Here is a 25423-nt window from a genome sequence, read left to right as displayed (position 1 = left end):
GACCCCGACTTACGACGCGACTTAAGCTCCGACAGGAGGACGTGCTCGCCGACTCCTTCGATATGACGGAAGTCGTGAGTTATGTCGGAACGCAAGTGGGATCAAGCTCAGGTCCCATCGACCACGATCTTCACGTTCCACCGCCGCTTCCTTGTCATGTTGTTGATCTACGACCAGGGTTTGAATGTACGTAGACTGCCACGGCCGGAGTACGCGAAGTAAGCTATTGCACGCAATAAAGGTGGAGATCGCAAAGTAGTTATGATGATGTCCGAGTATATGTCCGTAACAAAGTAGGCGAAGGGTTCTTGTCAGAATCTAATTTCTCTTCCATCCTGAGTTCCTTCTGCCTCATTCTACTGTTGCGAAATCGGGAAATCTACGGCGTCATATGCAGCAATGGGTAAGATGCTTATTGAAGGCCGCAGTGGTCACAGTCTTAGCGACTATATATAATATATATATATAGAGAGAGAGAGAGAGACAGCATATATATACCGTATGCTATACGTAATCTTCTTTCGTAATGGGCATGTAAAATCCTTGTCGGGTAATCTACAATGGATTGGATTTTGTTCCCTTGTTCGAAACTTTACGTAACCACTTGTATGCATGGCTCGATCACTGTGGTGTCACAGAAGGGAGCAATAATCATTATATATAACTTGCACAGTCATGTAAATGTTTCATCAGATTACAGTGATATGGGCATGCAGAAGTAGAACACCATCACCAGATTTGAGCATGTAAAATATTGAGTAATTCACAGACTATATTATTCAATCATCACCATTCTGAGATTAGGACAAACACTGATTCAGCCTTTTGCAGCAAATGCATATGGAAATGCAGAATACAACATCTTCCTTGATGTATATTGCTGTTCTAGATGCCAAACACTGCTTACTTCAGAATCTAATCCTCGATGGTTTCAGGTTAAGCTCCAAAGATTTACAGGAACAGCGGATGAGAAGAGAGGAAATCAACCAAACAGAAGTCCACAATCTGAAACTATGCATCCTTTGATAAGGTCAAACAATTATGTTTTACTTGCAGCCATTGCAATGGGTAAATGATGACAAACATGTCCTCCAACATCATAAATCAAGAATCATAGGATGATCTGCAGCCACATCAAAACTCCTCTACGGTGATAGAATCGCGAGGCATGATCTCATACGCATCCTTGGGTCTTAGTTTCTTCACACCAGCCATGAAGCAGACCTTGTCGGACTTGTAGCTTTCTAGGCTCACCTGGGTAACTTTGACCCAGACCAGGACTTTCGTCTTCATGCCCTCTATTCCGGACAACTTTCCTCTTGACAAGGTCGCCTTGACCCGAGTCGCATACCTTAACACAGAAGAATCTTTGAAGCTGATCTCACAGGTGGAAGGAAGGTGAACAATCAACTTTGACTTTGATTCGTCAAACTCATAGCAGATGATGTTCCTGGGAAAGAGGCCTTGTGGTAACCCATATTCACGGAGGAGATCTGGTAGAGATTTCGATGGTTTGCCTGCATAAAAAGAAATAGAAAACTCTTTACCACCATTAAGTTGATGAAAGAGTTAAACTCATTAAACTCAGTTTGCTTGGATGGATATCAGGAACCTGTCTGTGAATGGAGTCTGATATGGAAGCAATTAGGAAACAGAGCTATGACATCAAAAGCATGATTTGCAACAGCAAATTGTGCATATGTAATATGGCAGAAGTAGCAAATCTATTTTTCCCATTGGAATGCAGAGTTCAGCATGGCACATTCATATTATATTACCCTCGAGTAAATGTTTTATTGAAGGATCATCTACAATCAAAGACAAATTAGACATCACAAAATTTACAGGAACTCGACAAACAAACTTACTCATGAACTATGAACAATATGATACCTTCTTAGGAGGTGGAAGAAAGTGCCAAGCAGCACAATTGAAATAATTTTGTGAATGCACGTTCATGATGTGAAGCAAAATCTACAGTGACTGTGTGATAACTAAATGAAGTTGGATGTGCATGATGACCAACTACATCGATTTGGTGGTTGATAAGATCAATTACATAGAACCATGACAAACATTGAGATGAAAATGAGTTCCGCCGTCCAAGTAGTCATATAGTCATTCCATGGCATTGCTCTAATGTATGCACTACTGGGATACTGGAACTGTGGTGGTGATAGTGGTCATGCACAGAAAGTAAAGTATCTGCTTGATACAACAATCCAAAAGAATCCATTGCTATTAGTAACACAACAACCTGATTGTTGAGTAAAGCATATATGAGAAAATAGCTAGTGTAATCATCGAAGAAAAAGAAACTGTGAGAACATCGGGTCACTCCATCTCTAAAGCAAAAGAGAGTTGCCAAGAAGGGCCGTATGCTGATCGATAACAATACAGAAGAAACAAGATTTGTTTATAACCACAAATGTTGCAGGACAACAATCTTTGGTGATCAATTCCAAGAAAAATCTAGATAAGCCACTTGTAGAAACTAAAATTCCTGGATTAGATGTTACCAACATGGAAATGAGTGTTTCATGTTGGAACACACAGAACTCCAACATAAATAACTCCCAAGCTCTAAATGCATAATACATGTGTGCACATAGGTATCAGATCTTAGCCAATGGATGATGTCATGCATTTAGTACATAGAAAGAAGTTTCTGTGGGATTGTTGTGAGTAGGTATAGCATAACTGAGAAGTTTATGAAGCTTTACCAATTTTAGAAGTTCATAAACACTTTTAAATTATTCAACTCGAAGCCAAACAAATTAGGAAAAGAAGTTAAATATGTAAGGTTCCATCAACCTTAAGAAAAGTTTAGATGAGGCCCAATCCTTCAGTTAATAAGCTCCATGCAGTGGATATTGCTTTAAAGATTCTGCGCGATAAAATTTTCTTACTCCAAAGCAACTTAAAGAATTTCTTTAGACAATCAGTCTGCTTAAAAGCTTAAGAAATAAATGAACATATTTCAGAAGCCCACATAAAAGCTGAATTATATTTATGAGGGATTTTGGTGGCAAGAAAAAAAGGCTTATGTGGTTGGTCACAGAAGTCAACAGTAAGAAACTCATTTACTTCACATGCATACTAAATTACATGGATAATTAAAACAGTTTAATTGCTATTGACAGATTTAAGCCATCAATAAGGCAGACATTAAAGGAGATAAAGAGAGAAAATTATGTCAGAGGTGAAGAACTAAGTTTCTTAGAAGTAACAAGCGCAATAAGGAAACTGGAATTTCCTCAACAAAATATACGGAAACAAGAAGACAAATCAAGTTATGAGCAAAGGGAATTAACAATTGATGACAAAATTAATGGAATAGCAATTCACACCTTTCAGCTTTTCAAAGATCCACTTGGCCTTCTCCTCCACAGTGCTCGAAAAGCGCTGTCAGCCACCATAAGAAACTTATCAACAGAAGATCATAAACATAGTAATGTAGGCGGGCATGCAATTTTTCCATTGCCTATACGAAGAAAAGAAAAGGCAAAATTTGATGGGAGTGCAAATCGAACAGCATTTTAGATCTAGATTGCTTCACACTCGTATGATAACATGCTCATACACGAGATGACCTAAAAGTTCCACCTTTCCATCAACCAGACACTACTAGATTTGATCCACCGCACAAAAATGGATCAGTGGGGCTTAATAATGACCTGGGTTTCATCACACTCCTCCCCTCCTTGCACATTACATCAATAAATCTGAATCAAAATGTCATCTTTATCATATCTTACAGTCCTAAACGAGTCTTGAAAGATCGCAGGAAACCGAAGAGTAAAGAATGAAACTCGAAGAGAAAATCCAAGGGGATCTGCTTACAGAGAGATCTTCGCCGATGGAGGAGATCTCCTCTTTGGCTTTCTTGGGTATGGAAAAGCTCGCAACTTTCTTCAGCGCTTTGTCCATTTCCTCCCCCCTCTCTTTCAGAGGAAATACAGAGACCTTTCCCTCTTCGCCGAGCCGCTGCGCAGAAGAACAGAGACGGAGTCACTCGCATGAGAGAGAGATAGGGACTATAAAGCGGCGCCTACCTCAAAAAAAGAAAAAGAAAAAGGGGGAAAAAGGAACAGGAATATTTCTTTCGAGGGGATTAGATGATGCATGCATTCGCTGCGCCGGAACAGCTGCCTCCAGCAAATGTATTGTCCTATACATGCAATGTCTTTTTCCTGGTCAGTGAAGGAAATGTTTCTGCCACAACTTTAAGCCAGTCGGGCATTGTTTCTTTCTTTTTTGTTTCTCGAAACAAAAATTGGAAATCTTAATGAGGAAAAATCTCGTAAAAAAATGCTTTAATTTTCTGTATCTCTATAACTATGGAGAAGCTAATGACTTGCTAAAGTTGTTACAAAAAATCACAATTATCATTATATAGAAATCAGCTTTCCACTTCTCATTTAAGATTTTATAGATTTGATGTATGATACTATAATCTTAGGATATAAGCTCACTGCTCTTAAAGAAACACACTTTGCTTTTTCACTTCGAAACAAGGACAACAAATCCAAAAAGTGAATTCATGTTCCATGTTTCTTTATTGTGTATGTTTTTTCTCTTAGCAAATCGAGCACTTGATTCTGTTTTCTAAAATTTTTCTACTGAATCAACAAACAGAAAATAATGTATAACAAAAAACCTAAGAAGATCCAATGTTAACACTTGCAATTCAAACTGCTGTTGTAGTTAATGCACTGACAGCACACCTGACATTATTTTCCATGCATCATGAGCTTTAACATACAAGAAGTAATGTTAGACAAAAGGAAATCATTAGCAAAAAAGGACTCTTATTATTATCCCAACCAAGATAAAGCATTTCCACAAACCAAGTGAACTCAGATAGGTGGGTATTCATCTATGTAGGCCTTCAGCTATATTCATGTAATTTCCTCTAATTTAGATGCAGTGAAGTGGCATAAATTTCCTCTAATTCAGATGCAAATAAATGCAGAAAAAAGAGTAAACAATAAACTAATAAATGATGATGACAATAATGAGTTTGTACAACCACAACAAGTCATAATCATAATCATTTCCAGTCAAATATACACCACAAACTGTTTTACAAAGCAATATACCTACTTATATATATATATATATATAAAGTTTTCAGATTTGTCACAGTATAAGTATAATGAGTTTGCAAGCATAATTCAGGAAGTGTCTAAAATGTCTAAAAATCTTGCAAATTCATGTTTTACATGGATGAAAATGCTGACATTAGGCATCAAAAAAGGTTTTTTCTTCTTCTATACATCATCATAGCATGCCTTTTCGTGTGTTAATTCTTGCTTGGGAGGAGGAAGAAGAAGAATGGAAACAAAAGAAATAGGTGTCGGTACTGCAATGAGGAGGCATTAATGCAACGCAGAAGAGGGGTTGGCAGCCCGTCTCTTTCTCCACAAGTGGAAGCACAGATGCTCCATGAATGAGATGTCTTACCTAACCATAATCATAAGAAAGCAGAAACCCTAGGCCTGATTCCCAACGGAGGAGGAAGGTGAGGAGGACTGGAATCTCTCACTAACCTTTCTCGCTTGCGAGCGCCTGTGCCAACCACTACCACATGTCCGACATGTGCAGCTGTCTGAATCCGGTGAGAGGCTGCCAAGTCGCACCAGAGCGACCACCGACATGCCCAGCTCCATGGTGGCGAGCTCGAGCTTCTCCTTCTCGCACAATGGTGTGCGTGTGTGTGTGTGTGTATATATATATATATATATATATATATATATATATATATATACACACACACAAAAGATAATATATTAGTATTAAATTTAAAATCATATTTGATCTAAATAAATGGGATGGAAATAAATTACATTTTGGACGACACAAATACAAACCAAGTATGAGATAGTGATAGATTATGATGAGGATGAATGCATGGTGAACTAAATTAAGTGATTGGTATATCACTAAAAGATACTATTAGGATGAATGTAATCAAATATAAAAGAAACATGTTGAGGGAATACTAAATTCAACTTTATGATGCTTTTATGATGAGAAATTCCAGTGGATTAGTGAGAATATGATCCTTACATATAATATACTTTGTGACATGTGAGGTTGAGAGATTAGGAGAATGATGAGTATAATTTTTATATTGTTCATGGATTCGGTCCATTTCCAAGATAAATCTTCATTTTTCATCAATTTTGATTGAAAATTGTGTGGCTAATGATGCCACTACTCTCTCTCTCTTGATTTCTTCTTTTTTATGATCAGTTTGAATCTTATCATGTATGAATTAATGAACATAATCTTCCATCCATGACCATGGATTTGGCTGAGAGAGAGAGAGAGAGAGAGAGAGGTGTTACCAACTCCTGTTCCACCTCCATATCAATCATGTCTACCCTTCACGAAAGGGAAGGCGAGCAACGACAATCCCCCAAACACCTCCCTCTCTCACATTCCTTCTTCCTGCGAGGTGAGGTGATGTTGTGCCAACCACTTGCCCCATTCCTTGCACCTTCTCGCCGGCATGGAGCTCCCACAGACAGTCCAAAGAACAGGCTGTGGATCATGTTCGTAGCCTTTTGGGATAGGAAGCCTGCACACATACTCTCTCTCTTCCCCTAAAGCATGTAGCATCGTCATCTGATGTCTCGTAAATTTCTATCAAGTTGAATGCCATCTTTAACGAGTGACACTTTGAGAGCATCGCGAGGGAAGTATCGTCATGGGTTAGATTTTACTGTGTGTTGTCTCAAGAATTACCACTACAAACATCTACTTTATATTGGCCACAACTCAATGAAACCAAATAAGCATACGATCGGATTCATTGCTTGAGGAAATGTCTCGTTCGAGACACGACTACAACGCCAACAATTCACGTAGATTTGGTGGTACATTTGCTCGAGGAAATGAGCAGATTTGTAGAGTGTATCGGTTTCGATCATCGAAAGAACACATCGATCGACCAAGAAAGTTGGATTACCCCAACTCGGTATCCATCTCTCCTTTTGGCGTTTTCCTTCCACACAACGCATCGATCGGTACGGGGAAAACACTTCCTCCTCTCGAAGTCACGTCCTTTTCAAGTGACCCCATTGCCGACGACGAGGGGAATGTCTCCGACAGTACATAGCACAGGAGATGAGAGCATCTCATCATCCTCACGTGACTGACTCGTAATTACCGTAAAGTGCGAGGGGTATTCGTGGCATTCAAAACCATTCGGCCGAGTCCGGTACTCGTTGGCGCAGATCGAGTCAGCGGCGGAAATCCTAACGGCGGCGGATTTACCCCTGGACTTGAACTTAATCACAGAAATGCCCCAGAGAGAATTATTAGCGACATATTAAGATTCATTTCCCCTTCTTCGAGGAGTCATCAGAAGCAGTGGAATCAAATATCTGTCGATCGTGTGATGATCGATTGAATCTGATATGGAAGGCAAGAAAAGATGCAGAAATGGAGATGATGAAGGGAGGACACAGAATGATTGAGATGTGTCCTGCAGAACTATTTGCATCCAGGGGAACTGAATCGTATGGTCCTGCAAGAGATGAACGAACACTGTTCGATGTGATCAAGCAAAGCACCAAAGGGAGTTAGTGCATCCCTTTCTTCAAGTATCCCATAAAGATGATGTTCCACCCAAGTCGGGGATCCAAAAAAGCAAGGTTTTGGGTCCCTACACACACCGCAACAAGCATGTCTTGGTATAGCAAGTGTGTTCATGGGAAGAAACCATGTGCATGTGAGGTTTGGGATTGCTTTGGGAGTAAGCCATCCACAGATGGGTTAATGGCAGTTCTGCTTCTTCTGGTCTGCAATGGAGGAAAGGTTCTTGCAAGCTAAACATGGAGGTCTGAAGGGAAATCGAGCAGCTTGAATCCTAAATCAATGGGAAGAAACGTATGATGACATTGGAAATCAGTGCATCATTGATGCCTGTGAGCAAGACAAAAATGAACTGTTCCGAAGAGAAATCTGTTGGAATTGCAGAGAGAACTCGATATCCGAGCTAATCTTGTTGGTCCTCCGAGATGGAAAACTCCATTTGTATCTGCGTCTGTACTTTTTCTTTGAGGAAGAGCTGTGGATTGATTGCATATGGCCCCAAGGATATTGCAATAGTGCTACAGAATTGCAGGTATTTGCAGATTTGTATGCAATGAATTGACATAAATGTTCTTTTCCTCAGTGTGATTGAATGGTGATGTTCTACATATTCGGTAAGCTTCAAATACAACAAGAAGATGCTTGATGTCACTGATGCTTATCCTCTTCTTTCTTCATGGTTTTTGGAAGCCTTGTCCTCTTGCGAACCTCAATCTTGAATCTCCACCTTCTCCAAGGAAAATAGTGGTAGAGTGGGTGAGAGCTGGAAGTCCTCTTCCACCTGCAACAGCTAAAGAATGCCTGTCCAAAGACTGGTTGCTTTCACCACAAGGGTGCCAGAGATAACACCTCAATGATCTGAGTCCTTCATGCACCAAAAGGAATGACAACTTGAGCTTTCCAAGCTGTCCCATGTAATCAAAGCTCTCTCTCTCTCTCTCTCTCTCTCTCTCTTGTGTGTGTGTGTGGGGGGGGGGGGGGGGGGGGGGGGAGTGGTGGTGGTGATGGTGGTGGCTAAATCTACAATATTTTCTACTTCCTCATAAAAGTTAATTCTGGCCAGTCCTTGAGCAGTAACACAGTAGTTTCAGAGCATCTTTAAATCCAACCATGATTCTCCTTGACCACACAATGGTTTGGAGAGAGAAAGGTTCATGCATTCTGCATGACTCTAACTGAGACATGAAGTGTGAAACATATTTTTAGCAGTTAAAGATCTATAATTAATCCATTCTTATCTGATCTACCATCTTTTGCCATACAGGATCAAAAGATTGTAGTCAATCCCACTCACAATGCTTGGCTTTTCAGAGGATTTCAAGAATCTGAGATGATATATAAAGCATAATACTTTAGTTTCAGCAACATCATCAATTTCCATGAAAGGCCCACCTAACAGCTTTGTTCCTTTTATCTCTTGGCCAAGCAGCTTCCCATTCCAAGCAGACCTAACCCCTCACCCATCTGAACTTGTCATTAGGAGCAAAATCTTATTCCCCCCACCCCTTGTTTTTGTCTGCTATTCCCTCAAATCTTTTCGGATGAATCAAAGGTCTCCTCTCACCATGAGAGAGAGAGAGAGAGAGAGAGAGAGGCACATGAGTCAATCCAATTCCCATTCTGGTAATAATCCTCGAGTGGAGTGGCATTGCCACCAACTTTTGTAAGTCCCATGACACCCCCCTCCCCTTCTCCCTCATTGGCCCCCCACCCCACAGCTCAAATCTGTCCAAATCTGCATACCCATGAGAGTCATAAGATAGTACAATAAAATAAGCAATAAGAAGAAGGCTGGTTGTTTAGATTTGAGTTCTGGTGCTGTCCCTTTTTTGCAGCCAAACACAAAGACAAACAGCTTTGGCTGCATTTTTCTTGCTTTCTTTTTTATTCTTCCTCACTGTTCTCAGAAGCAGGAAACACCGATGATGGGAGAGAGAACGGAATCCAAACTCGAAAACTATTTATTACAAAGATATTGTGAGTTTCCACAAGAAAAAAAGAATATTTTGTAGGTGAGAAAATACAATATATATATATATATATATATATATATATATATATATATATATATATATATATATATACACACATATAATATGAGAGAGAGAGAGTCAGTGAGACCAGAGGTTGACAAGTTTCCTGTCCCTGTGCCTGGAAGGTCGTTTATTCATGGTGGAGATTTCCTTATCTTGGATCTCTCTGTCCTCCCAAGTCTCAGACTTTTCTTCTCTCTCTCTCTCTCTGATGTGCCTTCCACCTTGATGAAGATCTGTAGCCTCTTTTTCTTCAAATGGTCTTCACTACTGCTTCTTGATCTATTCCTTCGCTCCTCCCCTCTCCTTCTCTCTCTTTCCTTTCCGGATTGACCGCCACTTTATCGGTTACACAGGTAAATTTGCGTCGCTTGGGCTGCATAACTTTTTGTTTGTGTGGATATTGGGTTTGGCTTTCTTGTCTGAGATTTTCCTATCGAATTGTTTCGTAAAGGCGAAAATTTTGGCTTTGGGGGGATGTTTCGTGTGTCGCTCGCTTCTTATATGTCTGTTTGGGGAGCGAAAAGTTCATTCTTTTGGCATTCTTAGCTATCGATGTTCCTTTCTTTCGTAGTTCCTCGGATGCTTCGATGGATTGCGGACTTGCATTTTGTGATACATGTTCTGGCTTGAGATGGAGAGCTTTGATCTCCTCATCTGGGGATCTCGTTTCAGGTTTTGTTCGACTATCTTCTCATTATGGTAAATAAAGTACTTAGATTTTGACCAGAATCGTGGTTTCCAGCAGATTTTGTTTAGATCTGATAGCTTAAATTATGCCGTGTAAAGATTAACCCGATTTGTAAGATTATACATTTATTCTAGATTTCTTTAATTCCCTGTTTCCATGACAATATTCACGAGCAGTATTTTGCTGCTAACCTGTTGCTTAGGATACATCACCGCCATGGATAAATGGAGATTTCGGTCCCATGACAAAATTGAAGGCCTAGCATTCCCCAGCATGGTGGAAGTCCAAATTTTTTATTGCCGTATTGGTAATGGAAGAAGGTGTACCATTGAGTTGACCGTGTTCTGGTCTTCGTTTAGTTTGATGAATGATGAGAACCTGGTCAACGTTCTTGACTTTGTTAAATTTTGCAAGACAAATTCTTCTCTCTGACAAACAGTAAATTGTCTCAGGGCATTGTTGAAAGTTTGAAATTAATGCCGAAAGATGGAATTTTTCTTGCTGCTGTTGTTAATATGCTCATACGAAATCACCCCACATCCAAAAGTTGTTCGTTCTTTTCGACTGGCTTTGGACATGCATATGTGAATGTGCTTGTATTTTCATTGTTGAAATTAATTTCTGTGGTTGTATAAAACACAGTCATAGGCACAAGGTGTTGCCAATTCGGCAAAGCTTTAGCTGTCGTATAAACACTTGTGCTTGTTTGATAGAGTCTATTGGATTTTTGAGTTAGATAATTGCTTCATTTCATTTTTCGTCATCGAGAGACATGTCACTTGTTTCTCATCAGTTGCCTTCTCCATGTAGATATTTTTAGCTATGATTATAATGAATCATAAATGAACTACCTTTAAACTGTTATTCCGTAGGATTTTATTAATTGTGTTTTCTTCTGATTCGACTCTTCAACAAATTATTACTCGCCAAACTGTTTAGATCGATGATCTCAATTTGATTTATGAACCTGGGTAACCACTCAATGCTTATGTTGCAAGTTGGTATAGAAGTTGATTGACAAGCACGCTCTCAACTTCTTTATAGCATTCCCGATTGTGTAAAATTAAACATCCATTTGTACATGATATACTTCTAACATGTGATTGCCTGGCAGCACTTTTGTAGGCAAAATAGCAAACAAACCAAGGTCATCTTCCCAGGCATGGAGCATATAAAAGTTCTAAGCTTTGCGGAAAATAGTTATAGGTGATGTGCAAGTTCTAGAAGTAGTGAAGCTACCGGTAGTTGCTTTGCTGGATACTTTCTACTGTGAGTGCCACTATTGCTGGTAATTTGAATTGTGTTCTAAGACAAAGTTCCCTTATCTGCTCTCTGACTTGATCTCACTTGTAATAGCATTGCTAATAGACTAATAGTGCGTGCTATTGAATCTTTCAAGAGGAATGCTTTATGTCCAAAGATCCATCTGGAGATGTCCAGAAGATATCATTTTAACCCATAAAATAGCATTTATCAGATGGAGTATGCCAATCACAGAGCAATCCTGGATAGTCATAGTCCAAGTCTGTTGGTGGAACTTAACAACATTGACAACACCTTTCGGAGCTTTTTCCTCACGTAATATAATAGTGCAAAAGCTATTAAAAAGTTCAGACATGCTCTTCTACCAGAAAAGCTGTCAAGTGAAATACTGAAATGTAACTTAAAAATTATGTGAGGTAGACTTCATCAACACACACTGATGTGAAGTTCATATTAATCAAATGAGTTGACTCAACACTAACTTCCTTTCACTAAAAGCTATGGTTCCTCATTTAATATTTCATTTGGGTGAGTTTAAAAGAAATTTGCATGAATCAGTACCCTTCAATTAGTAGAGTTTTGAATCTGGTGCATTTTTCGTGCAACAAGAAGGTTCGACAACTGAGTTTTATGGGATGCTTTTTGTGTAATCTACCAACTTCTGAAAATTAATATTATAGTCATGGATGGGGACGTGTCACCAATCACATTATTTCATTCTTAGTTGCTGTTTCAGTAATTCCATATTCTGCGTTCTGAAAGGAATATTTTGGATCATAAAGATGGTATCTTCTTGATCTATCGCTATAATTCTTAAGCATCCAGGCTTTTTTTGTTCAAGAATATGGCACTATGCTCCCTGTAACTGAAGATCTTCTAGAAAAATGAGATTCTCACAATCTCGGTTTAATGTCATATTTTTTTACATGAATACAACTATACAAGATGAAAATTTCACTCATGCATCTTATCACTATGATACAAGCAATTTTGTTCTTGAAATTTGTAGATCTCCAGTGTATAGTTGGTAGGATTGAAGAATTAGTCCCTTTAGACTTTCTTTTTATAATTCCTGTTTCAACTCTTACACTTGGGATTTTCATAGGGAATGGGAACAAAGGTGCAGTGTAAAAGCTATCTTCCAGGATATCCAATAAGTGATCTACATGAGGATGCAAACTACAGTTGGTCTCGTTTTTCTGAAGATAAAACATTCAGCAGGCAAATGCACAATAATTTCAAACTAAGGGGAGTTAGTAGCTGGTTAGACTATGACAAAGAAATGTTGAAGCGGACAATGCTGGAACATGAAGCTATATTCCAGAGACAGGTTTGTTTTTACATCAAAATAAATCGTAGTTGCAACTCAGTATTAAAACTGAGGCATTATCTTTTTGAATGTGCACGTGCTGGGAGTACAATGCATTTGATGGATACTACAATATGCAACCTTTTATCGTCCAGTAGAGACCCTTTAAATAAAGAGGCTATCATTATAATAGTTTGAAGAATAGGGAGTATTTTCCTTTTCTGTATAAGTTACTGTAACTATTCATCACAGGACAAAATGATTTTTTTTGTCCCATTCCCAGGACAAATTCTTTTTCGATTTAAATTACAGCATTGGCCCTTGTCAGGGCAGAAAATTCAACATTTACCATTGCTTTTCGTGAAAATTTGGATCCATTTTTTTAATACTCAAGTTGTATTCTATGATTCAGGTTTTTGAGCTACATCGTCTTTATAGAACACAAAAGGAGTTGATGCATGACTTTAAGAAAAAAAACCTGAATGAATTTTCTGGACCAATGGTGATATCTAGGTCAAGTATGTTTGCATCTCAGATGCATCCTGAATTTAGCGAAAGTGTCTGGCATTTACCTCCCCCACCTCTACTAAGCACTTGTCAGAGTACAGCAAATGTTACAGATGTTGATGACAGGAGAAACTTCTTAAATTTTCTCGAAGAAAGTGCAACACAATGCAATTCAATTTCAGCTAAAAATGGAGGGTTTGTTAAGGATGACAGACCAAAGGAGGCTAAGCTCAGTGGATTTCCTAGAAGAATTCTGGACCTTCACCTTCCTGCTGATGCTTATATTGAAAATGAAGACACAGAACATACAGAGGGTAAAATTGATGTTGAGCCATGTGCTATGGCTGCTGAGACTATTAACATGATTCATGGCATCGAGGCTGACAATGAGGTAAAGTTGTCTCTTGGCAGTGTTGAGGTTCCTGGCTTTGGAAAAGGTGCTCTAAAATTAAATCTGCATTCAAGAAATGGTCTACCCATTCACAGTTTTGCTGATCTGAATGAGCCTACTGAAGATTCATGTGAGAGAGGGACCGTAGGTTCAGGTAGTTGTAAATTCAATGGTTTGAATGTGGACTCCAAACAACTTCAAAAGCCTTGGACAACAATGAGATCAAAAACTAGTTCTCCGCACACAAATCCTTTCATGGACAAACATGGTGATCAAGTGGTTAGCTCGAGTTACCTCAATGTAGACAGAGCTGATAAAGGACAGGAACAACAAGTGTTACACAACAATTGTGGTAAGATCAATGGCTGATATTCTTGAACTCATGAACCTTTTCTTTGTCTATAGAGATGCAATTCATTAATGGCAGAAAATTCTTACATCTTAGACGACAGCAATATTCATGGATTGGCTCAATATGTTATCTGAATGTTTCTTTGTTGATGATATTTCTTGCACATACTAGATTTATTTTTTGAACTCTTTACTATAGTCCACTCTACCAAGCATTCAAGTCATATATATCTATTTTTTTAATCAGTCAAATTTCTGTTGCATATCTATTTTTAGCTCTTTGCGACCTTTGTTTATGTGCTAGTTCTCCTCAGGATCTGATATATAACTCACTGTCTGGTTTTTCACAGGACAAAGTAAAATTGCTGTGAGTTCCTACAATTCTGGCCTATTTAATGAGAAGTTTCCATTGTCATGCGGATCAATAAAGTTGACACTTGATACAACTCAAGAAAGCCACATTCCCATTGCAGTTCAAGCACTTCCAGGTTCTAGTGCATCTTCAATGTTGAATGGACAGAGCAAGAGTTATAATGCAGTTAAACAAAGCAACAATGTTGGTTGTGAGAAAGTACCATGCAATGTGGATCTGCAACCACAGTTGAGACTTGATAATAAATTCTCATCCAATGTGAACGGCCTTCATCATGGTAGCCAAATGAATTCTACTTCTTTAACTGGAACCCACCTTTTACCCTGTAACCTAAGGATGCAAAGCCTTGGTAACAACAGTGATACTTCAGAATATGCAAACTCTGAAATCCATGAACCCCGGAAGTGCTTAAAGAGTTTGCACTTCGTAGATGTTAAGTATGCTAAGGATGTGCAATCGAACCAGGCTATCCTTTGTTGCAGCCAAAGTGATCTCACTGATCGGCAAAAATTAATCAGGAAGCATCATGAATCATCCAAGGGCATAATTTGGCATAGAGAAAAGCCATCTCCCAGTGGTTCTACTGGCATAAAAGAATGTGACACTCGATTAGATCTGCAATTCAGTAGGGATTATTCTCAGCTAATTTTTACTGAGTTTACAGAAGGAGTCAAGGACGAAGGTCCTTCCATTTTTGCCGCAAAGCAACCTATGCCATCATTCGACATCAAGGAAAGCAGAATTCAAACGAGCCAAACATCTGACAGCTTGAATAGTAAAAGAATTTTTTGCCTACCTGAGAACTCCTGTAGGAATTTCAGCTACTCAAATTCTATTTCATACGATGGACACTCTCTAGCTGATGATGCAAAGGACTACGGAAAAGGAAAGGCAGGCAGAAATTTCTATCCAGGTTTAAGAAACGACATCAATCTGAACTCTGATCTAACGCCTATCATTGATCCTCAGTCGTTTAGAATGTCAGCTGAAGGTGAGACACAGATTCCACCATCATTTCCTTGGCCAAGAGTTGCTGGCAAACCAACATGCAAAATTGATTTGGAAGCACCAGCTGATGAACTGGAAGAAGAAAATACATTTTCCGGGGCCAAGCTTGTAGATATTAATTACTCAAAGACAACAGTTGAAATATCACAAGAGAAGATATCCTCTCAAGATCCTCATGTCATACTGGCAGCAGATGCTATTGTTTCCATGTCAATGAATGTACATAAAGATTCAGATAAGGTCGCACGTCACCCCTTTGCTCCGTCCTCATGTGATTCCTTGTACATGTTGGCAGAGTTGGTTACACACGATGCAGAGTCAAAAGGAAGTGGAGAAGGCAACTGTGATGCTTCAGAAGATGATGGATTGGATGTCTTCGAGTCAATGACATTGAAGCTTGAAGAACTCAAGGCAGATGAATATTGTTGCAAACCATGTCGACAAGAAAAGCCAGAGGATGAGAAGTCCATGGCCACATTGCTTCTCACCAAGCCTCGTAGGGGCCAGGCAAGAAGAAGAAGGCAGAGGAGAGATTTCCAGAAAGATGTCCTACCAGCACTTGCATCCCTGTCAAGGCATGAAGTGACTGAGGATCTTCAGGCTCTTGGAGGGGTGACAAGATCAGGCAAGTCATGGCAAATTAGCTCCGCTAGGAGCACGTGCCAAAACAGTGCCAGTTTCCAAACAAGGGGGAGGAGGCGGCCGAGAGACTTGGCCATCACCGCCATGGAGGTTACAGACAGTCCCCCTCGAACGCAGCCTATTCACTCCGAGTTAGAAAATGATGGGAGAAACATAATGGCATGGGGAAGGACAACAAGAAGGTGTCGCAGACAAAGAATGCCATCAGGCAACGCGCCTGCTCCTCAGGGATAGAGGAGTTAAATAAGTATGGTAGTTGGGATCAAAGGAATGACAGTTTTTTTGGTTAATTGGTAGATTTAGACATGAGATGCACTGTAAATGTTGGTCTTTATTCAGGCTTAGTACTATGCACTTTAAGATGAAATAATTGGCGAACTATATCTCCAAAAATAGGACAGTAGAAATAGTTGGTTAAAAGAGCTGTATAACCTCTCAGTTTATGTCAATGATGTTTAACCTTTGAAATGAAATATATAGAGTGGATACTGAGGACAGATTCAGACAGGTTTCTTGCACTGGTGTCATTCAGACATGTTAATATCATCATATCCATCAGTATTGTCGGTTTGTGGATGGGGATTTATCTGCAGTTTAACTGGTGAAATAATGTCATTCATAAAAGTGAGTGATGAATCCAAGTGTTCTGTTTCATTCATTTTATTTGGTCTTTGGAGGAAACAAAGCATACAAAATATTCATCTTTACTATTTCCAATAATGTTGATAATTTCTTCTATGTTTTCAACTTGCAGGTCGAGTGGCACAACTAAACTTCAAATAATGGACCAAAGGACGGCGTAGATTTGTTGGAAGTACGAAGTCGAATCTATGAGAGCACAATCCATGTCCGATGTTAACTAAATCGTATCAGTGTGATCTTATTATGATTCGGTTGGCTGTCGCTGGCCGTCCATCTCATCTCCGCACGACAAATAACGCACCATGTGTCAGACTTCGACAAGACCAGGATCTTGATGATGGTCCCCATTGGCGGCTGGCTCAGCTGTCTCGTCTCAGCCACCGCACAGGACTCCGATCCGACGTGGCATTTCCTCCTAGCCAGCGTTTCACGTAACGACCGTGGGTCCCGAAGAGGCCTACCAATTAGAAGAATGCCACGTCTATGACATAACATGTTTCCTGAAGACGCGAGGACAGCAGGATTCCACCCAAAAGCAGCGATCTCGGAAAAAAATGAAGAGTGCGATAGCTATTAATCACAATTTTTTTATTAATGATCATCAAATACTATCAAGACATAAAGCCAAGTGGTATTGCTCACTGACGAAAGAAAAAGCAAAAGAAATGGTACATTGGAATTGTTCCAAGAAAACTTCATCTTGAATGCAGAGGCTAAATAGTAAACATTCCAAGATACTACAGACGGATGCATAAATAGCTTTTCCTCTCAATTGACAGCTTTAAGGGCTGCACCTACATAATCTCCAAAAAAAAAAATTGTGACAAAAAAAAAGACGAAAATTATATAACCTGCAAATGCTAGCAGATGTAGCATTAAGCCTCTACAAGCCCTTGCCGGCGCGAAGCTTTTTTCTTGTCTTTGTTCTTGTTTTGGACCACCTCATTTCCATCGTCAATGTTTTCAATCCTTGCAAAAACTGGCTTAGGCTCTGCCATTATCTGACCTGCCTTCAGCCCTCCCCATTTGGTATCATCCTGCGGTGGCAAGAAAAACAGGTTAACTACACAAGACGAATTTAGAATTCATGAAACATAATAGAACTTATTAAAGTTGGATGAATGCTCTGGGAAACTTCAGCACACCAACAAGTTTTATTAAAGACACGAAGTAGCTCCTTTCAAGGATGTGATCAGCATGTTACTTTGGTTTGCTGTGGTAACAACTCAAATGATCGAGTCATATAACGATTCTGTTTAGAAGGATGGAGCCCATCATAACAAAACAATACAACTCCTTTCAAGGATGTGATCAGCATGTTACTTAGGTTTGCTGTGGTGACAACTCAAATGATCGAGTCATATAACAATTCTGTTTCGAAGGATGGAGCCCATTGTAACAAAACAATACAAGGTAGAAAAGAGCTGCTCATTGTGATTTCAGGACACACTTGTCTTTGCCCAAGCAGTCAGAAGTGTGTCATAATAAGGAAAAAGAGAAGATCCTTAAAGATTTAGATCATACCCATGTCGCTGCTTCAAATTGTTCCTTTGAAAACCCAAGTTGGCTATATATTCTGGAACACAGGCTTGGAGTGATCGGAGATAGAGCAGTTGCTATTATTCTCATTACTTCCAGTATTATGACGAGATCCTGAGGTCAAAATAAATGCAACATGATACCATAAATTGCATAAATACATAATCTAGTTCTTGAGAAAAATACTTAACAGGATTACAACACAGTCTTGTTATAGTGATCCCAATTAAAGAAAACACAAATTAGCAGGATTATGTATCTTTCGGGTTAATGATTTAGTGTTATCGAACAGATGAAAATATTTCAAGCAGGAAAGAACCTTTTTGTTTTTATCTTTACCAATGCTGTATCTCAAGAGTTTGAATTCTCGGTCATTGTTAGTGTAGCGGGTATGCTGTCTAGACATTAATAACATTTTCGCCAAACATAGGAGTAATTTCCATAAAGATATGCAGAAAATTCCCAAGTAAAAGTAGCATGTGATTATAACAAACTAATTGAATACAAAGATGAAAATAGCCAGTTTCAAAGCTTGCCTTTGCAGCCATTTCAGAACTTGCACCACCTTGCTTGAAAAGAGACCATGGAGCTCGTTCATCCATATAAAGGTTACCAGCATTCGCAATATCTAAGACAGATTCGCATGCTGATGATAATGAAAGGTTCTCATAATGGTATTTGGCCTTCTCTACCTACACAAGCAAGCTATTCATGAGAAAGTGCAAACTAAAATGGAATATTTCAAATATGCCAGAATCCAGATGTAAAAAATTCATATTGTCTGAAACTGGGATCTCTGTTTATTTGTTTGTCTTTGAGATTATCACTGTTCTAAAAAAGCTCGCCATGTTGCCTGCTTAATCATGTCTAACATGGCACGATATTCTCCAGTTATCTGAGTTGCCATGTTTGAATGATATTCTTGGACTCAAGAAAAGAAGAGTGGGTCAAACTAAATTCTGAGGTGTATTCAGACATCAGAGAACAGAACAGTATAGACTCATTAGAAGCCCTTGTGGAAGGATCCCACAACTCTCAAACAAATGGATGATGTCATAGAATGATGTCACACGTCATCCTCAAGAAAGTTAAACAGGAGGAGAGAAACATCTAAAGGACCTTAAGCAGCTACAGCTTAAGAATTTGATGCTAATTAATCGTTCTTTTTGTTTGTCAATAGAGTAAACAGCTATTTCAACATACAAGAACAATACTTACTGTCTGCTATACTAACACCAAAATAAAACAAGAACACCATGTCAAATAAGATACAGAATACATATTGTCATGGAAAATCATTGGACGCTTTGACTGAATCATAAGCAGGGATCAGATTAAAAATGTTGTAAAGTACAATTCAAGAGAATGGTAACATCAGGACATGAGTCGGACGATCAAGGACACGTTATTCAGACTTACTAATTGGTCTACAGAATCTTTAAATGAGTTTCCTTCAGCTGCAATAATGGAATCAAATGCCAACATTGACTGGCAGTTTTTCTTTAAAAGCCCAAGGGTACGGTTCAGAAGGTTTCCTGTATGTAAATGATATTATTACATTCCAAGATTACTTTGTAACAGAACTGATGTCCAGAGACAAGAAAAAGATCAACTAAACTCAACCAAGAAAAAAAGATACCGAAATGGATATTACCAATTGTGTTAGCAAGATGTGCATTCACAATGTTGATGAACCGATCCTCTGAATAATCCCCATCATTACCAAATTCCACTTCCCGCAAGAAAAAATACCTAACAGCATCAGCTCCAAATCTTTGCACTAGATCCTTCGGTTCAAGTGTATTTCCTAGTGATTTCCCCATCTTCATACCATCCTAAAATTTCAAAATAAAAAGCATTGCTGCATGAAATGGAAATAAATATATGAGATAAATAATCAAGATCCACAATTTTTGAACAATTTATGCTGACAAATGAAGTACTAGAAGCAAGTCCTAGCATCAACAATTATAGAAAATGAACTGACACTGACAAATTATTTCAACTATTTTGCTTATGATTACCAAAATAATCATTTCCTTTGGCATATTTGCCAATGATACTAACAATTTTGCTCAATATTCAAGGACAAAGCCTAGGAACCAACATTATGCAACACAAAACCGAATAATGGAAAGTTCAGGGAGATGATATGAAAGCATGAAGATAAAACTATAGCTGCACTGAGCATCAAATAAGTTGCTACACGCTATTGATGATTTATTAAGATAGATGTATCCTTGTTTCTTCATTCTTAATATATGAGGAGTTAGGTTTAGCCTGAGCACCCTTATAGGTTTTCTTCCATCACAGATCATAAGCAACAGTGCAGAAAACCAGAGTACACGCAAGAAGTCCATTTCACATACAAAAAAGTAAACTAAGAGGAAGAATCATAAAGAAAATATCTACCTACCAAAATGGAAATTGAGCTCCTAGAAAACAAGGACAACAAGAGTCGTTCAAAATTCTATATATGCATATGTATATATATGGAATTTTTTGGTGTTTTCACTAACTTAAGTCAAACTACAGTACATGTGTCAACCACAACCTGAATAAAAGCCAATGCTAAGAGCAACAGTAAGAGCAGCAATACCTTCGTCAAGAATCCATGCCCAAATACCATGTTTGGAACACTTAATCCTGCTGATAGTAGCATAGCAGGCCAGTAAACCGCATGAAACCGCAAGATATCCTTCAGATGTGCAGCACAAAGTATTAGCAATGCATATAAGTCAAAGAGCCTGGAGGAGGATTTATAAGTGAAAGTCATGTCCTCAGACATATTATGTTCTGTGTGAGGAGTTGAGACCATAAAGACAACAATGAGGTAACTATAACTCTGATGAGAAATGAAGATAACAATTCATACCTTGCCTATTAAGTGCAGTGAAGCAGGCCAACCAGAACAAACAGCTTGTTCTAAATTTGTTTGCTCACCCTCCTCTAACAATGCAGAAACATACCTACACAATGAACTCAGTGTTCAAGAAGGCTCAGCAGTTTCATCTAAATAGTATTTATATGCACATATTCTGTAAACTATGGGATTTTCAACTGTAACAAAATGGAAACCGAATGATAACTTACCCCAATAAAGCATCAAACCAGACATATATAGTTTGTTTATCATCATTAGGCACAGGTATGCCCCACTCTACAGATGAGCGGGATATAGAGAAATCTCTCAGTCCACTTTTTATCCAACCTTGCACCTAAATAAGTATCATGATGGGTAAATGGAGTAAGAATCCATATTTGTTTTAGGATACAGATGCCTGGGATCACATAAGCTAAAAGAATGCTAACACAAGATATTATAATATTTGGATGAGTTAAACTATACAGTGCTCAAAGAAGGAAAGCTTCAAAGGAATCTCCCAATGGCCTTCAAGGCTCATGACACATTTTTCTTAAAATTTTGCAAAGTATGACAATTGTTTTTAATTTTAATTTAAGCACTGTTGGTTACAAAATTCCATCTCAGTGAATATATAGCTAAAGAAAATGGCCATGATCATGTTGCAAAATCATAGGCATATCTTATAAAAACCGTACATTCTTAGTGGGTAGAAAGACGTAAAACTCACGCAATCAAGAAGTCAAACAAAAAAAGTATCTGAATTTGAGAGCCAATGAAAATGAAGCCAATTATACTGCACTCTAGTGCACATCTTGGATCTCACGACTGTGATCCAATTGTATCAACAATAGTAGTCTGCTCAATTTCCATGAGTAAATTCATAATGCACCAAAGGCGAGAACACATTTGAACTCTCACCTCATTCAGGCGGAATAAAGGCTTCACAAAATCTGGATTGGATGTTAAATAATCTTCCAGTGTTTTCTGATACTTTGATAATGCAAAAAAATAGTTATCTTCCTTCCGACGAACACAAGGCTTTAAATGCATTGGGCAACAGTTATTCTCAAGCAATTCTTTTTCATCCTGCATGTAGTACCAAAATGATAATACAAAGAATGGAACAACAGATCAACTTACTTGTAAAACATCAATATACTGGACATGGATGCATAAATAATGATGTGTTGCTCATCAAGTTATCATTACAAAGATATATCCTAGCATATTACACAAAATCTCAAGAAAAAATTGAGTATATGCCTAATCACCTATGATGACATAAGGATTTAATGATTCCAATTCAATCTATTCTGATCTGAAGCGAAAATTTGATATCATTATACCTATAAAACTTATTCTCTCCAACGTAGTTAGCTGACAACCAAATGTCAATCATATTATCATCTCACTTAGAATCATTATAAGTAATTCTTTCTCAAGAATAAAAGTACGAAAACAGAACTCAGGATCATTTTGACACAAATAACAACTTGTGACCCTGAAACTGCCCCATGGTTAGCCAATCTTTTGGTCTTACCACATAACCGTAGTCCTATGTCAGCTCCCATGACCTATTCCATCATGACAGTCCTGAAACCACATGAACTTAAACCCAAAAGGACTACACAAAAGTAGCTCTGTAGGATTAGATAGTAAGTTATAAAGTTTATTAGTTCATATTAGGTCAACCACGGGAGTACAGAGGCCATAACATATACAACACATGACCATCAAATCAGACTACTCAATGGACCAGATTCTTGACTAGAGATTGCATCTAATTAGTATAATTCAAAAGGATCACAGAATAAGTATGCATCTGCAAAAGGATCACAGAATAAGTATGCATCTGCAGAAAGTTCCATTACAATCTGCACAGTAAAACACGGTACTTCACACTAGTATAAGTTGGAAGAAAATTTAACAGTTTAACCATACTTCTTGACAAAACTTTTATTATTGTAATCAGCTTAAGATAATTGTTTATAGTTGAAGAAGAGAGACAAAAAAGGTACAAGTGGTTTTAAACACCTAAGCCTAGAAAAGAAATGAAATGATTCTAGTGGACAATGACATGCTGACTTGACTTGTGCTTCTGCATAACAATTTTCACAGTAAACATCACTTAGATCTTCAAGGGTAGAATAATCTCTTTTTTCCTCTTTTGCTGGAGGACCTGTAGTTTTGGTTGCATGTCATAATTTTAAATCATTTTGACACATTAATATAATACAGGCATTTGAAATAACCTAATGAAAATTTGCAGATACCAAACCTTGTACTCCTCACAGTTCACACAGTAGAGACCCTCATAATCAGCCCTGTATATATCGCCATTGTTAAGCACTCTAGAGTAAAATTCTTTGACTATTGCTTCATGCTTCGAATCAGTAGTGCGGATAAACTTGTCGTATGCTATATCTAGCTGCAACCAACCAATGGAGGGTAATATTCTCTTTACTGGATACCAAGAACAATTAAATTCATCATGGACTCACATAATTTGAGCCATAACTTAAAGAAGCATCGTAAAGAACTTGTTCTTTAATTAATACAACAATGGTAATGAAATTGACCTCTCTCCACAGAATCCTATAAGACTGGGAAATAGTATCACAATGTTCTCTGGGGCTCCTGCCACTAGCTTGTGCAGCAGCAGCAATTTTTTCTCCATGCTCATCGGTCCCTGTGATGAATACAACTTTCTTTCCTAGGAGCCTCTGCGTAACAGAAGTAACGAAGACATTAAAGTTCAACTACATGGTATGAGTATGAAAATAAACTGTAGTTTAAAATAAATAGATTTAAGTATTTGTGAACATGCATAACAATAAAAGAAAGCATCAGGGCTTCTTCTAACTAAATGTTTCATTCATTTTGTCATATGGATCCACTTCTGTTGTTTATTGAGTTAAGCTTAACAATACCCATTCTTGCATAACCCCATAAATTTCAAATATTGTCGGACAAGCCTATGACATAATTGATTCTGTCTTTGACATGAATGGAATAAACAATATCATTTTACTGAAAGCAAATTTTCAGGAATGAAAGAATGGCAATCGTCTTAAGTGTCTCAAAGTCAATCGTAGAAGATTCTTGAAATCCAGAAAATATACAGATTAGTAATAGCAGCCTTCTTTTTTCACAACGTTTACATAGTCTGCAAAGATAAAAAATACAAAAGCAACCACCTTTGTCTCATTCAAGCACAAGCTGATCACGTACAACAAATAAGGCATGAATAAAACAGCAAAACATATAGACATGGCTAATAAAGAGGGTTTACAAACACCTGGAATCGGGCAATGGCATCGGCGGCGATGGTGGTATAGGCGCTGCCCATATGGGGCGGCGCATTGACATAGTAAAGAGGGGTGGTGAGCACGAAAGCCTCCTCCTTTTCGGGTTTCATGACCCGTTCCCCGGCGCCCTCGCTATGCGGACGACTGCAGCAGCGCGCGGAAGACGAGGCGAAAGCGGAGGGGCAGCGGCGGCGGAGGAGGGGAAGGGAGGAAGCGAGTCCTCTGGCTCGGTAACCTATGGAGGACAGGGGCGCAACAGCGGCGAGCCCGTTCTGGGACGATAACAGAGCTCGACCGGCGGCCATGGCGAGGGACGCAGTGGGAGATACCGATCGACCTCACTGCGAGCGCTGTGCCCGCCTCTCTCCTCTCTCTCTCTCTCTCGCCCCTGCGGCCTAATCTTGAGGGAGATCGGATAACCCTCGGCGAACCGATCCACCATCCATTAGCGGGCAAAAGGGTTCGGATTTAGTCCGAACGTGGCTATTGGATTCGGGTTTGGATCAGCAAAGGGGAAGGAGAACTCTTAAACGTTCGACACCCACGACAAGAACTGTGAAGTCACTTCGCTGCTCTGCTCTCTTCCTCGTGTACCGATCGCTTCTCTCTTCCCCTGCTCCGTGAAATTGAATCAACAACCAAATCTACAAATCAATGAGAGAAAGATGTCAAATTCACTGTAACCAGTTGACCTTGTCGCACCATCTTGATCATTCTGTGTCCCGATCACTCCATCGCCATCGAGAAGATGTGCCTGCATGCATGGAAATGAATCGGCCTGTTGTTCTACGGTCTGAACCGAAGTTACTGCTTCAAGAACAGTACAAGAATCACGATAGAGGAAAGCTGAAGGCAGGTGATTGAATTATGTGGTGATTCCGTGCTGATCTCTGAT

At 38.9% G+C, this 25423-nt stretch overlaps 3 protein-coding genes across 7 annotated transcripts; 1 reads left to right on the top strand and 2 right to left on the bottom strand.

Moving 5' to 3' along the window:
* Nucleotides 1–982: 982 nt before the first annotated feature.
* Nucleotides 983–5689, bottom strand: LOC103987246 (uncharacterized protein At5g01610). 2 transcript variants are annotated; one of them, XM_065111981.1, is made up of 4 exons: nt 5553–5689; nt 3844–3987; nt 3351–3405; nt 983–1517 (listed from the first exon to the last, which is right to left on the bottom strand). In XM_065111981.1, the coding sequence occupies exons 1-4, from the start codon at nt 5670–5672 to the stop codon at nt 1135–1137; spliced, it is 702 nt and encodes a 233-aa protein (XP_064968053.1). In that variant the 5' UTR covers nt 5673–5689; the 3' UTR covers nt 983–1134. The 2 variants fall into 2 exon arrangements, with proteins under 2 accessions (XP_064968053.1, XP_064968054.1); XM_065111982.1 differs by lacking the exon at nt 5553–5689 and adding an exon at nt 4056–4178.
* Nucleotides 5690–9723: 4034 nt separating this feature from the next.
* On the top strand, nt 9724–16680 carry LOC135614522 (uncharacterized). 3 transcript variants are annotated; one of them, XM_065111978.1, is made up of 6 exons: nt 9724–9994; nt 10213–10313; nt 11444–11598; nt 12698–12922; nt 13314–14151; nt 14501–16680. In XM_065111978.1, the coding sequence occupies exons 4-6, from the start codon at nt 12701–12703 to the stop codon at nt 16405–16407; spliced, it is 2967 nt and encodes a 988-aa protein (XP_064968050.1). In that variant the 5' UTR covers nt 9724–9994; nt 10213–10313; nt 11444–11598; nt 12698–12700; the 3' UTR covers nt 16408–16680. The 3 variants fall into 3 exon arrangements, with proteins under 3 accessions (XP_064968050.1, XP_064968051.1, XP_064968052.1); XM_065111979.1 differs by having other exon boundaries at nt 11444–11617; XM_065111980.1 differs by lacking the exon at nt 10213–10313.
* Nucleotides 16681–17481: 801 nt separating this feature from the next.
* On the bottom strand, nt 17482–24945 carry LOC135614521 (methionine--tRNA ligase, chloroplastic/mitochondrial-like). 2 transcript variants are annotated; one of them, XM_065111976.1, is made up of 12 exons: nt 24519–24945; nt 23800–23943; nt 23499–23648; nt 22139–22306; nt 21448–21572; nt 21230–21323; nt 20954–21052; nt 20009–20189; nt 19774–19889; nt 18891–19046; nt 18340–18468; nt 17482–17852 (listed from the first exon to the last, which is right to left on the bottom strand). In XM_065111976.1, the coding sequence occupies exons 1-12, from the start codon at nt 24831–24833 to the stop codon at nt 17691–17693; spliced, it is 1839 nt and encodes a 612-aa protein (XP_064968048.1). In that variant the 5' UTR covers nt 24834–24945; the 3' UTR covers nt 17482–17690. The 2 variants fall into 2 exon arrangements, with proteins under 2 accessions (XP_064968048.1, XP_064968049.1); XM_065111977.1 differs by lacking the exon at nt 23499–23648 and having other exon boundaries at nt 24519–24944.
* Nucleotides 24946–25423: the final 478 nt, after the last annotated feature.

The sequence above is a fragment of the Musa acuminata genome, chromosome BXJ2-6 (assembly GCF_036884655.1).
Source record: "Musa acuminata AAA Group cultivar baxijiao chromosome BXJ2-6, Cavendish_Baxijiao_AAA, whole genome shotgun sequence".
In the NCBI taxonomy this organism is placed as follows: domain Eukaryota; kingdom Viridiplantae; phylum Streptophyta; class Magnoliopsida; order Zingiberales; family Musaceae; genus Musa; species Musa acuminata.
Note: the sequence above shows the minus strand (reverse complement) of the source record. Positions and strands in the feature narration are given on the sequence as shown.